This window comes from Hypanus sabinus, chromosome 27 (assembly GCF_030144855.1).
Source record: "Hypanus sabinus isolate sHypSab1 chromosome 27, sHypSab1.hap1, whole genome shotgun sequence".
Lineage (NCBI taxonomy): Eukaryota > Metazoa > Chordata > Chondrichthyes > Myliobatiformes > Dasyatidae > Hypanus > Hypanus sabinus.
In genome coordinates this window covers 26,889,079-26,904,142 of record NC_082732.1, presented here as the reverse complement: position 1 = coordinate 26,904,142, position 15,064 = coordinate 26,889,079, and the positions used below count along the sequence as shown (strand labels likewise).

At 44.7% G+C, this 15,064-nt stretch overlaps 1 protein-coding gene across 2 annotated transcripts in view; it reads right to left on the bottom strand.

The window, feature by feature from the left end:
• Positions 1-13,230, bottom strand: part of mfn2 (mitofusin 2) — a 31,027-nt gene extending 17,797 nt beyond the window's left edge. For both annotated transcript variants that reach the window (XR_009508219.1, XM_059952059.1), the window contains exons 1-15: positions 13,143-13,230; positions 12,432-12,610; positions 10,410-10,545; positions 9,965-10,127; positions 9,238-9,362; positions 9,016-9,124; positions 8,822-8,929; positions 6,952-7,105; positions 6,318-6,385; positions 5,992-6,113; positions 5,526-5,652; positions 5,274-5,378; positions 4,379-4,481; positions 3,438-3,658; positions 2,444-2,599 (exon numbers count right to left, since the gene is read on the bottom strand). Coding sequence is in view for 1 of the 2 variants with exons in the window: in XM_059952059.1 (XP_059808042.1) it covers positions 2,444-2,599; positions 3,438-3,658; positions 4,379-4,481; positions 5,274-5,378; positions 5,526-5,652; positions 5,992-6,113; positions 6,318-6,385; positions 6,952-7,105; positions 8,822-8,929; positions 9,016-9,124; positions 9,238-9,362; positions 9,965-10,127; positions 10,410-10,545; positions 12,432-12,606 (1,872 nt within the window). In the remaining variant the exon portion in view is untranslated. The remainder of the gene's footprint in view (positions 1-2,443; positions 2,600-3,437; positions 3,659-4,378; positions 4,482-5,273; positions 5,379-5,525; positions 5,653-5,991; positions 6,114-6,317; positions 6,386-6,951; positions 7,106-8,821; positions 8,930-9,015; positions 9,125-9,237; positions 9,363-9,964; positions 10,128-10,409; positions 10,546-12,431; positions 12,611-13,142) is intronic.
• Positions 13,231-15,064: the final 1,834 nt, after the last annotated feature.

Sequence of the window (15,064 nt, the reverse complement as noted above, 5' to 3'; positions counted from 1 at the left end):
AACTGTTGGCGCTCTACCTGGCAATCCGGCATTTCAGGTACTTCCTAGAAGGTCGGCCCTTCACCGCGTTCACGGACCACAAACCGCTTACCTTTGCGTTTACGAAAGCATCCGACCCCTGGTCATCCCGCCAGCAACGCCACCTGTCCTACATCTCTGAATACACGACGGATGTCCGGCACGTCTCGGGTAAGGACAATGTCGTGGCGGATGCGCTCTCTCGCCCTACCATTCATGCCCTTTCCCAAGGGGTAGACTTTGAGGCACTGGCAGAGGCGCAGCAGGCAGATGAGGAGATTCCGAGTTACAGGACCGCAGTCTCCGGTCTGCAGCTCCAGGACCTCCCCGTGGGCCCAGGTGAGAGGACCCTACTCTGTGACGTCGCCACCGGCCAGCCCCGTCCAGTCGTCCCGACAGCATGGCGGCGCTGCGTTTTCGACTCCATTCATAACTTGGTGCATCCCTCCATCCGGACAACTGTCCGGATGGTTTCCAGCAGGTTCGTTTGGCACGGACTCCGCAAACAGGTCAGTGAATGGGCCAGAACGTGCATGCACTGCCAGACGGCCAAGGTGCAGCGGCACACCAAAGCCCCACCGCAGCAGTTCCATCCCGCCCACCGGCGTTTCGACCACATTCATGTGGATATCATGGGCCCCCTGCCAGTGTCGCGCGGAGCGCGTTACCTCCTGACTATCGTGGACCGGTTCACAAGATGGCCAGAGGCGGTCCCGCTCACCGACACCACCTCCGAATCTTGCGCCCGAGCCCTGATCGCCACCTGGATATCTCGCTTTGGTGTACCAGCCCACATTACCTCCGACAGAGGCGCCCAGTTCACCTCCAGCCTGTGGTCAGCTATGGCCAGCCTTTTGGGGACTCAGCTGCACCACACAACTGCCTACCACCCACAGTCGAACGGGCTAGTGGAGCGTTTCCACCGTCACCTGAAGTCGGCCCTCATGGCCCGCCTGCGAGGAGCCAACTGGGCGGACGAGCTTCCCTGGGTCCTACTCGGCATCCGCACAGCGCCCAAGGACGACCTGCACGCCTCGTCGGCCGAGTTGGTATACGGCGCGCCCCTGGTCGTCCCCGGGGAGTTCCTACCAGCCCCAAGGGGGCAAGAGGAAGAACCCGCAGCAGTCCTGGGCAGACTTCGCGAGAAGCTCGGTAACCTGGCCCCCATACCCACTTCACAGCATGGGCGGCACCCGACCTGCATACCCAAAGACCTACAGAACTGTAAGTTTGTGTTTGTACGAAGGGGCGGGCATCGGCCACCGCTGCAGCGGCCATACGAGGGCCCGTTTATGGTGCTCCGGAACAACGGGCCCACGTTCGTGCTGGACGTTGGGGGGAAGGAGGAGGTTTTCACGGTGGACCGCCTCAAACCGGCCCATGTGGACCTGGCGCAACCGGCCGAGTTTCCGGCGCCTCGGCGCAGAGGACGACCTCCCAAGCAGGTTCTGGCCCAGACTGTGGACATTGGGGGGTGTATCGCCGGTTCTGGGGGGGGGGGGGGTTATGTGGCGACCCATTTCCTAGCGTATCCGAACCGACTCACAATTAGATAGCCTACGGGGGTTTGCGAGCACAGAGCTTTGGAGCCTCTGCGCCATGGGGGGCCGGTTGACAGAGGCTTAAAAGTGAGGCTGAAGTTTTCGAATAAAGTTTTTTCCTTCGACTGCAGTTACCGACTCCTTGTCGTAATTTTAGCACTGCGTGTAGCACACCGCTACAAGACCACGTTCCAAAGGGTGTGGGGACCTTTTCTTGAACACTTTCATAATTCCCATTTAGATGAAAGGTCCATCCCTTTTTTCCTTTTATATATATACATAAATCCCTTACTTCCAGCTTCTTTCAGTTAAAATTTAGTTTTTGATGTGTAAACATATGTGTCAAGGTAGTAGGCTATATAACTTCTTTTTATAAATACAGCTCTGTGGAGATAAAAGTTCTGTTGAACTTTTCTATATATTGCAAGGTTGGCTTGGAGTCAGGCAATGGGAGGGTGCGGTGGTAACTAACGTGTGTGTGTGTGTGTACACACACATACATAATATATATGATTCCACCATGGGTGCTTTTTTAAAAAACTGTAATGAACTGTATATTTGATACCTTTGTTTTGCACTGTACAAACTTATTCTTTATTGGGATTTTTTTCATTTTAAAATTAATAAAAAAAGTTCTAATGGGACTGAGAAGTATTTTACCCCTTCAGCATCCCAGCACCAACCCTTGCCCTCAGAGTCTAACCCAACCCATTTATCCCACTTACCCATAATGCATTATTGTTGTGTTCTGTGTAAAAACATTAGTTGAATTGTACGCAGGTACACACAGGCTAGTCAAAACACCAGTGACTCCAAACAGTTGCCAGTTGTGGGAGCGGGAAAGATCACCATAACCTGATGCTAAATGAGGAATTGTCACTTACCAGCCCACCAACAACGATTATTCCCATTGATGTCCGCGAGGTTAAAGATGCTAATCCGGTTACCATAGATACCATAAGTTCTTCTTGGGTCATTGACCCTTGAGGTAAAGGTGGCAAGCTCGTGCTGACTGGGGTAATAGGCAGTTGCCTTGGAACCTGGAGACAAGGGAACCAGATTTCAGCGAGAGAAAAGCTGCATACAAGCCACCGAATGAGCAATAAGCAAATGAAACAATTGCCACTGGTGGTAGCTGGAACTCAGTGGGAAGCACTCTCACTGCTGCTGCATATTTGAATCCAGAGGTTTGTGCACAAGTTGGGCTGATACACCCATAGCAGCACTAAAGGAGTGCTCATTCTAATGGCTGATACATTGTCAGAGGTGTCCCCTTTCAGATTGGACTTAGGGAAGCAGTAAACACTACTTTAAATAATTAATTAAGACAGAGTTAGATAAATTTTTGCACAGTGGGGGGTATTAAGGGCTATGAGGAACAGGCAGGTAGGTGGAGCTGAGCTCATGGCCAAATCAACCACGACCTTACTGAATGGAAGAGCAGGCTCGACTGGTCAGATAGCCTACTCCTGTTCCTACTTCTTGTTACTTACATTCAACCTTCAAGCCAGAACAGCACAACATTGGTATTCTTCCAAATACTTATCTATCAACGAAGAGATTAAAGCAATTTATCAAGCCCTCCCTGACTGCTGCAGTTACCTGCACTACACATTATCAGAGGCATCTCTTTCAAATTTGATGTTTAATCAAGATCCTGTTGGCTTCCTAGAAATATGTGAGAGACAAGAATTCTTCCAAGTACTACTTGGGCCTCTTTAGTTAATGCTGACTTAGAGACAGGTACATGATCATCATCGCTTTGCTGGGTGTGGGAGCTCACAATGCACAGACTGACCACAGTGGTCAGCACAGACACGTTTGAGTAAGGCATCTGTTTCCTGTTCTGACTCTGATTTCTCCTTCTCTGCCCCTTACCTGATCGTTGCATCCGACCAGTGCCCTGCGGCCATTCTTTGGTCCAAGGAAACGGTTAACAAGCATCGTCCATCCAAGGGAGAAGTGAAATTCAATATCTTCCTGAAAGTCTGCACAGAGGCGATCACAGTTCAGGTCGTAGCTGAGGCTGAAGCGCTGACGAGGGACTGGAAGATCGACATGGCCTCTCTCTGTAGGTGGCAGCAGGGGCTGGAGGCTGTCTGGATAAAATTTGGAGAGATATCATCACTAAACCATAACTTACTCTTCAGTTGTGTTCCCCTATCAGTGTCGTCTGCACTGATCAATGAATTCAAGAGGAATATGAGAGCAATGACAAGATCAAGGGTCCATCTATTTTACAGAACATAATAACAATTAAGAAAGAGGACACCAACTAATAATAATAAATCCACAGCAAACACAAATATAATACAAGGAAGCACCAATGGAGTTCAAGTTACCTGTTCTTACTCAGCAATCCACCCTTAACACTTCAATACTTCAACTGATTTGAATACATAGTGAACCCACTCTAACCATCATAAAATCCCTCCATCTGCTTATTCTGGGCAATCTCTCCCTCCGAATCTCTGGAATTCTCTGCCCCGAGGTTAGTGGAAATCAGATCATGAGGAATATTTGAGATGGATATTAATGAATAATTAAAAGATTGAGAAATGGAGGGTTCTGTGGGAACCTACAATGAGCAAGAACGGAGGTCAGAACAAATTAGCCATGTTCATATTGAAGGAAGGGCACAGTGAGTCTAACTCCCGCTTCTAGTTGCTTATAATAATTGATTGAGAGAAAACAGGATTGGAAACTTCAGCTTAAACAAGCAAATCTGCAGTTTGTGCCCAAGTTAGATATTATTTGTTGACATACAACTGAAGCACTGGATTATTACAGTGCAAAATAATCGACTTTCCAACAATTACCAATCATCTCTTGCTGGGTTTTTTGGAGGCTGGATGTAATGGCAACAGAGCAACGCTCAGACATGTTGCGTCCCAGACCTTCCTCGAGGTGCTTATGAAGCTCCTGCAAAAGAGAAAAAAGGTTGATGCTTACGTTATGTAAGAGGTTGGGGAACTGAAGTAACAATTTCACATGTGCCTTAGGGAACCAATAATCCAGATTTGTCTCATCATCTGTGCAGGGAGGCAGAATGCAGCTAACTGTTTACATCATTTACCTCACAGCCTGGCCTCACTTAGGACTTGTATGATTGAACAACAACTCTACTTTGATCTCTAAATCTCTTGCAATGAAAGCCAACAAATAATGTGCCTTCCTATTAGCTTGCTTAACCTTCCTATTCACTGTTTCAGTTTAAAGCACGTCCACTTCATTCTGAACACCAGGACCAGTGAATCTCTCATCATTTAAAAAATATTCTATTATTCTATTTTCCCTTCTCCCACTATTTTTACAGAACTTTCCATCTCCCATATCCTTGCCCATTAACTTGACCCAGCTTCATGTGGTGAAGCCACTAGACATTCTCCTTACAACCCATAGACAAACTGAGTCATCAGCAATGCTTCTCTTATTTAAATCATTCGGCTTGTTAACCAATATTACTCCCCAAATATCACAGATACCAATTTTATTTATAATCTTTATCAAAAGGTCTTATGAAAATCAAGCAAGGCAAATCAATTAAATTAATTAAATCCATTCTGCTCGATACAATGTAGAAGTTTCCAAAAGATTTGATAAACATCACCTTCATTTCATAAATCCAGGTTAACTCTGCCCTGTTGCTACTTTAAAATTCCCAGGGTCTCCAAAACAGGAACAACCATCTCTTCCTTTTACATTGATACTCACACTCTTGTAGACTTTGAGCACCACTGAGGAGGGGTGAAAATCCAAGTGGAAATCATCCACCAACATGGAAAGGTGTCGTATCTCTTCTGCCATTGCATTAGAGACCTGTAACAAAGCAAAGAGCATCAGAGAGCAGCCGAATGTATTCAACAGCTCAGGCAAAAGCCTTGTGCAACAGAACAAATTAAACATTAAAAATCACAAACCCACCCCACCACAGCAGAAACACGAGTGCAATTTCTCCACTCTCACCTGTCGCTCCACCTCTTCGGTAATTTGTTTTATTTTGCTTTTACAATCCTGAGTTAATAAATCCAGCTGATTTTCAATAAACTCCAATCGATCCATTCGCTCCTCTCTCTGATCCAGGCAATGCACCCTAAAAAAATTTGAAGCAGCTTTCAGTTTCATTTTCTATGAAATTTTGGTTTTCCTCATTTTCCCAAATTAACGCATCTCCGCTTCTATCAGGCAGCGAGTAGATGTTTAGCAATGCTGGCATGCTATGTTGGCAGCAGAACATGTGGCAAAACTCACAGCCTATCCACAGCACACCCTTAAGCGCGTTGGCTGTTAACTAAACAATACATTTCACTCCATGTGATAAATAAATGAATTTGAACTTGATGGCTGGATTGGGTAGGAAATGTGATGCCAAAACATCATCACGCATTTAACCCCGTCCAAAATACATGACTAACGCACTCTCAGTACGCACCTTTGCTCAGTGGCAGAGACGTGGACAGAATCCATAATTTGCCGCAGGGCCTCCGAGATCTGCTTGGCGCGGACGGTGTGTTGCTCAAACTTGGTTTTCACTGCTGACTGCGAAATACATTCCTGTGGATAATGTTCAGCAAACAATTACTGGAGTCATCTTAAACCTCAAAGTGAGAATAACTCACAAGTTAGAAGTTTGTTCAGATGGATTGTTATGAAAACAGACCAGCAGTCAGCGTCATTAAAGCATTCAGAACAAATTTAGAAACATATCAACTTGGAAGGAAGCTGCAAATCAGGAGACAATTTTCAGCAAATGCTCACCTCAAACCGCCGCTCAAAGTTCTGGAATTCAAACATTCTTGCTTGGAATCCCTCAGCAAGTGCTCCACCTGTTCGTAACACAGAACAGCTTGAGTTATAGCACTTTCCTTTGAAATTATTGCTTAAGGTGGTAGAAAAGGGGCAGGGATAAGAAGTGAGAGAGAGCTGCTTTTAATTCATTAATGACAAATGAATTAGGATTTCAAATTTTGAAAGCTCTGCAATAATTTCAGATTTAGTCCAAGTTGATAATATTCACAATCATTTATAGAATGATCTGGCTCCTTATGAACTTCCTAGAGACTATGCCTTCTTACTTAGTTGCTCACAGTGCACAAATCTGAGTGAATATTCATCTGACTCCAGAAACATCTACAATTTATGAATGAATCAAGATGACCCATGTTAAACCTTGACCCATTTTATATTCCATATATAAAGAGCTAATGATCCTACATGTTAAAGGTGATATATTGTATAAACAAAGTGATACTTGAAGCAAAGAGAATGGAATTAATTGGATAGCTTTTTCAAAGGTATGTGTGACTTATAGAATGCAAAGTGAGAGCAGCTTATACCGTTTATGCCACTACCCAGAATTAGACTAAATGAGCTGAATCTACATCTGTCATACCTCCTTCAGGCATCCCTTGAGCTTTCTGGATCCGAGCATTCAAGACTTCCTTGGCTGATACAAAGAAAATGCGATCAGTGGCCTGAGCCCGGTCTACCACTCCTAGCTCATCCACCAAGAAACTGGTGCAGCGATCCATATGCTGGCGTCGCACCTGCCAAAGAAATTCCACTTGACTTGCACCATATACAGAATATCCCACTGAAGATGGCAGTATTAAAATGCATAACCCTTGCCACTGGTGTCATATTGTAAAGTGTGCAGAGTATCTACTAAAAGACACTGTATACACACACACCCCTTAGTGAGAAACCAACGGTTTTCAAACATGAGATTCTTTCTCCATTTCCATGGCCGTGGCAGGCATCAGGCCATTCAGCCTTACTGTATATCAACGTTCCCTCTTTCTTTTTATTTTACAGCTGCACGGACCAACCATTGCTCTAAGCAGGAAATTTTTACATGGCCTGAAAATTGGGTGGCACTTTAAATGTCTTTTTAAATACTTAGAATGAAAACTGAAAACTCAAACACTTTTGATTTTATTTATTAATTGAAGGGTATGATGAAATACAGTACAAAGAAAATCATTTACATTTCATTAACTTTTTCTCATCTGTCTTTATTACAGATCTATTGTCTATAAATATTGGCTAGATTAATTTTGCATCCAGATGAAAGTCTTAATCCTCTTTAGATCATCCAAATGTTCCACTTCTAGTTTGTTTAAGGATTTACATTTGATTGAATTCATAAACCTGAACTCACGTTTGTAGTCAGCAATAGAAGTTTGAAACTTTCCAACAATGTCAACCAGAATCCAGAGTTCTTCAAATCCTTTGTGTCTAAGCATGTAGTTCAACATATTACTCAACATCTTAATCAAACCAGTCTTAACTTTCTCAGAAATGACAAATTTGAAATTACAGTATTGCTGCAGTACTTTTCAGGCAAAACTTTCGTCATAGTTCATAATAGCAGCCGAGTATTTTTTTTGTCAATAATAAAACATTCTGTTTTCCAAATTCAAAACTGGTTGCGTTTGCAATAGCAACAGGGTCAAAAGTTTGCTATTCTCTTAACTCACTGTCAGGAAATCTATTTTCCAAGTGATTCAACACACATTGAATGAATCGAATAATAGGTGCAGTATTGATGCCAGAACTTATGGATGCAAGCAGATCTTTCACTTTGTCACTCCAATAAACAGCATCACCAAGATACTGTTGACTGTAACTTGTTTTTTTTTGCTTCTTAGACTGCAGTGCTTCAATTGTACTCAAACAGCTTTTCTGAAGGAATTTACAAAGAGATGCTGGATCTTCTAAAACGTCATTTAAGGACAGATAATGCTTCTTGAGGTTGTGGATTGGTCAAAATCTTCAGGCAGTAGTTACTGATTGGTTTGTTACATTCATTAACTTACTCTTTGCAATACTGGATCAAAACTTATATGACATAAAAATTATATTACCATTATATGAAAGAAAATTCCAGCTGCACAGCAACAAAGGTTATGCATGTAGGAGCATTTCAGTTACTGTGCAGCCTAGGGGGAACAGTGCTGTGTATTGATTCTTCTGAAAGGAGGAAGTTTCAATAGCTATTTGAAGTACACGTAGCCAGAGCCTCTGTGGAAAAGCTGGAACTGTTTCTTTTTGAAACAAAGCAGCAGAGAGGAAATTTCCCAAACGGGTTCAAATACTGAAAACGTCAAGAGCAAGGAGAAGCCATTTCCATTGATACAGAACTCATGCCATTCACCTCAACTTTGGCAATTTGCTACCATTTCTGTTAGTCCCACACCAATACAATGTACCAGTACCCACTCAATGAGGTCTCCTGCCCTGCTTTATTTCTCTCTCCTTACCTCTTCCATATATTCAGGTTCTGATGCAGATGCATCCCAGCGGTTATTGAGGATAAAAATATTGGGTTGTGACAACCGCTCGTTCACTTTGTGAAAAAATTGCTTTTCCTGTAACAGAAATCAAAAGGTAAACTCTACCTCATATAGGACTGCAGGGACTACTATTTGCAAACAGGGGCATCTCACTCACTTACCGTCTGCATTAACGTTGACTCAGAGTTTGCAACCAACACAAACACATCAGCATCCAGACAGAACTTATCAATCCAGCTGTCTAGCTCGGTGGTTACATCAATTCCAGGACTGAGAGGAACAGAACAAGAAAGACATTTGGGTAAATGCATAAAACAACACAGAATCCTAGCACTTACAGCAAGACCAAGTTTTGGGATCAACCTTTCAGTATAATTTCATACCTGTCCATCAGCACCAGGTCATCTCGCAATAAGGCACACTTCATCTTGGGCCACATGACAGAAACAAGGCTGCCGGCGGTGAGTTGCTCATCCTGGTGCAGTGCGTGAGCCAAGTGATTCACAGTCTGCAGTGGTTACAACAAACACTGAAATCCAAGTTCAACATTTTCCTCATGGCATCTCCCACACAACCCTCAGCTCTGAGACCAGAATACACCTATACCCTGAGAGGGTGGCATGGCTTGCTTCTGCTACTGGAGATACTGATGATTAGCTAGGCTTTGTTTCAACTGGCAGAAAGACGTACTAGACTGGCTCATGGAAGTCTCCAACTTCACCAAACCAGACAGGATGAAAATCTCAGTAAATTAAAAGGATTAGCAAATACCTCAGTGCTAGTGTACTACAGAGCTACAGCAGTGAAGCAAAGAGTGAGCTGTTAAAATAACAGCATGACCTAAATCTTGAGCTATCTCCCAACATTTCCAACCATAATGTGTTGGAACCCCATTCATCACATGATGCTAACCCCACCTACCAACAATTGTTATCCTACGTGAACCACTCACCCCAATAATCTTTGTTTTATTTTTAAATCTATCACATCCCCATCTAACTTTCTTCCATTAAGTGTTGGTGCACCATACCCCCATCAACTTTCCAAGACAACAGGCGGAAACCTTAATCTACATCACACAGCCCACTGGGCTTCAAACTGCCATCTCACCTTGATATTCCGTTTCTCCTCAGATCCATCTGTGAGCAGATAGGCTTCATTACCATCTGATCCTTCCACTCGCAGGAAGCAGTTGGTAGTGTGGCCGATTCCCGAAGGAAGGACTTTGTCCCACAGCATGGCGTTGATCACTGTGCTCTTCCCATTGCTCGTCCTGTGAAAAAAACAAGTCAATCCCCAGCACAACCGGGACAACAGGCACTGAACCAGTAGCAGCAGGAGCAGGTCCAACAACATTTCAAGCAATTCTAGAAATACCAACCAGAATCAAATCTAACATAGGTGCGCAGAACTGTAACGGTATGCCAGTGTCAATCATTATTCACACGGAGACAAGAGACTACAGATGGTGGAATCTGGAGCAACAGATTGTTACTTACAGAACAGAATAGACTGGGACTACAGAGGTAGGAACTAGGATTCATTATAAACATACCTGCCAAAAAAAGCCACCTTCATATGTCGCCTTGCTAACACCTCACTGATCCCGCCGACCTTTGAAAGATAACCAGTCACCTCCAGCACTTGCTCTTCTGTGGTGATTGGATCCAGTTCTCCATCCTGGTAAGTTTCTGCAGAATTTTTTAAAAATCCGAATTTTATTATAGAATTATAGTCAGCAGCCCAGATTTGTGTTTGAAAGTGAATGCAGTCCCCAGGAATGTCACTAGGAAAACCAGTATAAGAATGGGAGACATTGTCCAAGCTGGCATGCAACTTGGGCAGCATCCTCTTTTCCAACACCACCGCCAGAGTTCCACCCCCACAACATCACTGAACGAATTAATTTACTTAAGGTCTTAAGATTCCGTATGACATCTAAACCATTGACAAACTTCTATAGATGTGTAGTGGAGAGTATATTGACTGGCTGCATCGTGGTCTGGTATGGAAACAGCAATGCCCTCAAACAGAAAATCCTACAAAAAGTAGTGGATACAGCCCAGTCCATCATGGGTAAAGCCCTCCCCACCATTGAGCACATCTACGAAACACTGTTGCATGAAAACAGCATCCAATGTCAGGGACCCCACCACCCAGGACACACTCTCTTCTTGCTGCTGCCATCAAGTAGGTCGTACAGGAGCCTCAGGATTCACACCACCAGGTTCAGGAACAGTAACCATCACTCAACCATCAGGCCCTTGAACCAAGCGGATAACTTCAACTTGCCCCATCACTGAAATGCTCCCACAACCTATGGACTCACTTTCAAGGAATCTTTATCTCATGTTCTCGGAATTTATTATTTATTTATTTATTATTATAGCTTCCTTTTTGTATTAGAACAGTTTGTTGACTTTTTCACACTGGCTGAATGCCCAAATTTGTGCAATCAATTCACTGATTCTATAATTGTTATTATTTTATTGTGGGCTTATTGAGTATGCCCACAAGAAAATGAATCTCTGCTATGTGGTGATATATACGTACTTTTAAATTTACTTTGAACTAACATACATTTGAATACTGCACAACACTTGCAAAACCCCTGCCTTTTGACTTTGTGGAAATACATCTGTAGTCTTTATGAATTTGTAACTTTTGTAAAATGTAACGTGACAAAATTGAACCTATGAAACCCCAGAGTGCTTTGCTGGTTTGGATGGGAAGCTTACAAGTCTGTGCATGTGTTTATATATCAAGGTATGTGTTTTACGGCAAGGGTAGGGATATTTTGACAACAGAGGTAAGAATGACATAGCCGCTAAAGAACAAATATCAGGAACCAGATAAAGATGCAGGTAACAAAGAAATGTTATGGAATGGAATTAAATACCGCTCTCTGTAAAAAGTATATAAGTATAAAAGTTCGAGCACAAGATTGAAGTGATCTCCAGACAATAGTATGTGCAGTAGCTCCGCTTGCAAGTAAATGATAAATGCACCTATAATTCGATCCACTCTGAATTTGTTGTAGCCTGTTTCTGTATTTGGAAGACCTAGCTGAACGGTACATGACGGTTATCATAGAATATATATATATTTTTTAAAGTGACTGGTTAGTTACATGCATACATTGATTTGCAGATACTAAGAAGTTACACCGGGTGAATAGCAGGCCAGCTAAGTTTCCTCTCCAAAGGTATGCATTCCCTTCATACTAAGAATGGTGAACTACAGGAGACACAAGAGACTGGAGGGTTCTGGGACTGGCACAACAATCTGCCTGAGGAACTCAGCAGGTCAAGCAGCATCTGTGGTGGGCTGAAAGCCTCCATCCTGAAATCAACCCAGGAGGTCCTCTATTTCTCCAGGCGTAATATTCCTGGTTTCTCGTGCAGTTGATTCTCCAAAAGATGGGCTCCCAGTGAAGTCCATGAGTCCTTCCTCCACCACACCTACTCTGTTCAGCCTTCTGAGCTCCTCCAGTAGACTGTTTGTTGGCCAGTTACAGTACTTGCAAGGGTCTATGCATACATACCCCATTCCTGACACAGTAAAGGCCACAACCCACCTTTGAGAAATGCAGCACTTTCCTTGATGTAAGCTGCAAGCTGTTCAAAGATTCCATTGATCTTCTTTTTAGCAGTGACAAAGTGTTTGAGCGGTGAAGCATTAACCTCGGCCATCAGACGCTTGTCTTTTTTACCAATGACAACTGGGTGTGAGCGGGAGAACATCAGAGACATGGCACTGAAAGACAGAGAGATACGTGAAGCACAGAGCATGGGGAGGTGGGGGAGAGAAAGAGCCTTTCCTCATTCATACAAGAGCATTGCAAAGTGGATTGTTTTCACAAACACAGGATTAGAGGGTCAGAGGTTTGTTCAACAAATGATTGGCTCTGTCCAGCGAGTGGGCACGATTTGAGCGAAGGCAGTCGGAATAAGGAGGGTGGAATGGGGTAATGAGGAAGGCTGGTTAGCAGCCCGTGTGTAAATGAGGAACATGGTAGGAGTGGGAGGAAGGCAGGGGGTGGGGGTGCGGGTGCGGGTGCACTGAGCCTTGGGGTCCCATCAGCCGAAGCCGGAGCTTCGGGTTCGACCTCCCGCTCCAAGTTCTGGCACCACTCCGGCCTAGCGCAAAGCACGGCGCAGCACCGTGACTTTGTCCCCAGGGTCGAACGCCAGCTCTCTCTCCCTCTGCCGCCGGGGGCGATCGGGCCTTTACTGTGGGCACGCCGGCGGGCCGAGCTCACGCATCCGCTCAGTGACCGGAGCCTTGCCTGATCTGCAGCCGCCACTCTCCTTCCCACAGCCGAAGCGGCTTCACCTCAATCCAGGGCCCCGATTCAGCGTCGTTAACCTGCGACCGCGTACGTCATCAAGCCGCACCGGAAAATAGCGGTGCTGGAATTTAATCGCTGAACTTCACTGGGAGTCTATCTTTTAGGGGCTAGTCTCATGCGATGAAGTTTTTATGTAAAGAGTTTTATTGCGCTTTTGTGTGTAGGTTTTCGAAGACAATAAAATGAGTTACAAGTTTTTAAAATGCCTCCCTTCGTTTTATTAGTGAAAACCACAACCAGTGACCGCAATGCTCTAGGACGATTCAGAGTTAGTGAACGTGGCACCCGACGCAGTTATTTTGAAACTGCCGGAGTTTTGGGAGCAAAATGCCATTGTTTGGTTTGTATAAGCTGAGGCCCAATTCGTGCTGCGAGAAATGGCCTCCAACAACAGCAAATTCTCCTATGTGGCAGCATTGCTTAGAAACTCCATGGCTGGGAGAATAGTGAGGCTGCTCCAACACCGATCAGTGAAAACTCACCTTTTACTTCAGGGCTATCGGAGTCTGGGCTTACAAAACGGTTGCTCTCCTTGCCTGGTCTCGGAGATGCTAAGCCATTGGAGCTAATGGACCACATGCCGTCTCTCCTGAGAAATCATCACCCTTGTTTTACGCAGCAAATTCATGATCAAGTTTGTATAGCCCTCAGTAATGCACCCGTGATGGACTATAGGTAGCTGGCTAAAATGGCTGATAGTCTCCATTCAGCTAGGCGGAGGTACATCATTCCTCGTCCTTTCTCTACCTCAATAAGCCCAGTCAGCAAGGCCCCCAACATAAGGACGCCTATAGCTGTGAAACAGACGATGGCAGGCCAGGGTTTTTACCATGGTGGCTTTGGTACGAACACTAGGAAGTGCCGACTGTCTTGCAGCTTTGATAGTGCCAACGCATCAGCACATCTGATGTCTGTGAACACTGCGGATTCCAGCTGCCAGGGTCATCTAGTGTTCCTTACGGACACACTTTCAGGACGATAGGTGACATGGGTGCTCAAATGAGTGTACTGCCAGTATCACCTATTGATGAGAAGGCAAGGAGCAACAAAACCTCGCTGGAGGCCGTCAACTTCCAGGATCTAGACTTACGGGACACGACGGCTGATGCTCTGTCTCAGTGGCCAACATTACACATGGGTCTACGTCCTGCCTAAACTGGCTAGACTTCTGCTCGGTGCAGATTTCCTGTGTGCCCAAGGACTGTTGGTTGATCCTAAGAACTGCCAGCTTGTGGAAGTCAAAGACTTTGGGCCAATACTCTGCTCCCCCAGTAAATTCCCCACAACGACTCTGGCAAGCTTATGCACCACTCCATGAGAGCTTACTTGACTGCTGTATGAACTCCCAAATGTCATCAAGCCCACATTCTCCATGACAGTCACAAAACATGAGGCTGAGCACCACATTCCCACAATTGGCCTGCCAGTCCAGACACAGAATGGACCCAGAAAAGCTGATTTTGTCAACATGGAAATACATGGTAGTGTGGAGGATCAGAGGGATCTGGGGGTACATGTCCACAGATCCCTGAAAGTTGCCTCACAGGTAGATAGGATAGTTATGGGGTGTTAGCTTTCATAAGTCGAGGGATAGAGTTTAAGAGTCACGATGTAATGATGCAGCTCTATAAAACTCTAGTTGGGCCACACTTAGAGTACTGTGTCCAGTTCTGGTCGCCTCACTATAGGAAGGATGTGGAAGCATTGGAAAGGGTACAGAGGAGATTTACCAGGATGCTGCCTGGTTTAGAGAGTATGGATTATGATCAGAGATTAAGGGAGCTAGGGCTTTACTCTCTGGAGAGAAGGAGGATGAGAGGAGACATGATAGAGGTGTACAAAATATTAAGAGGAATAGA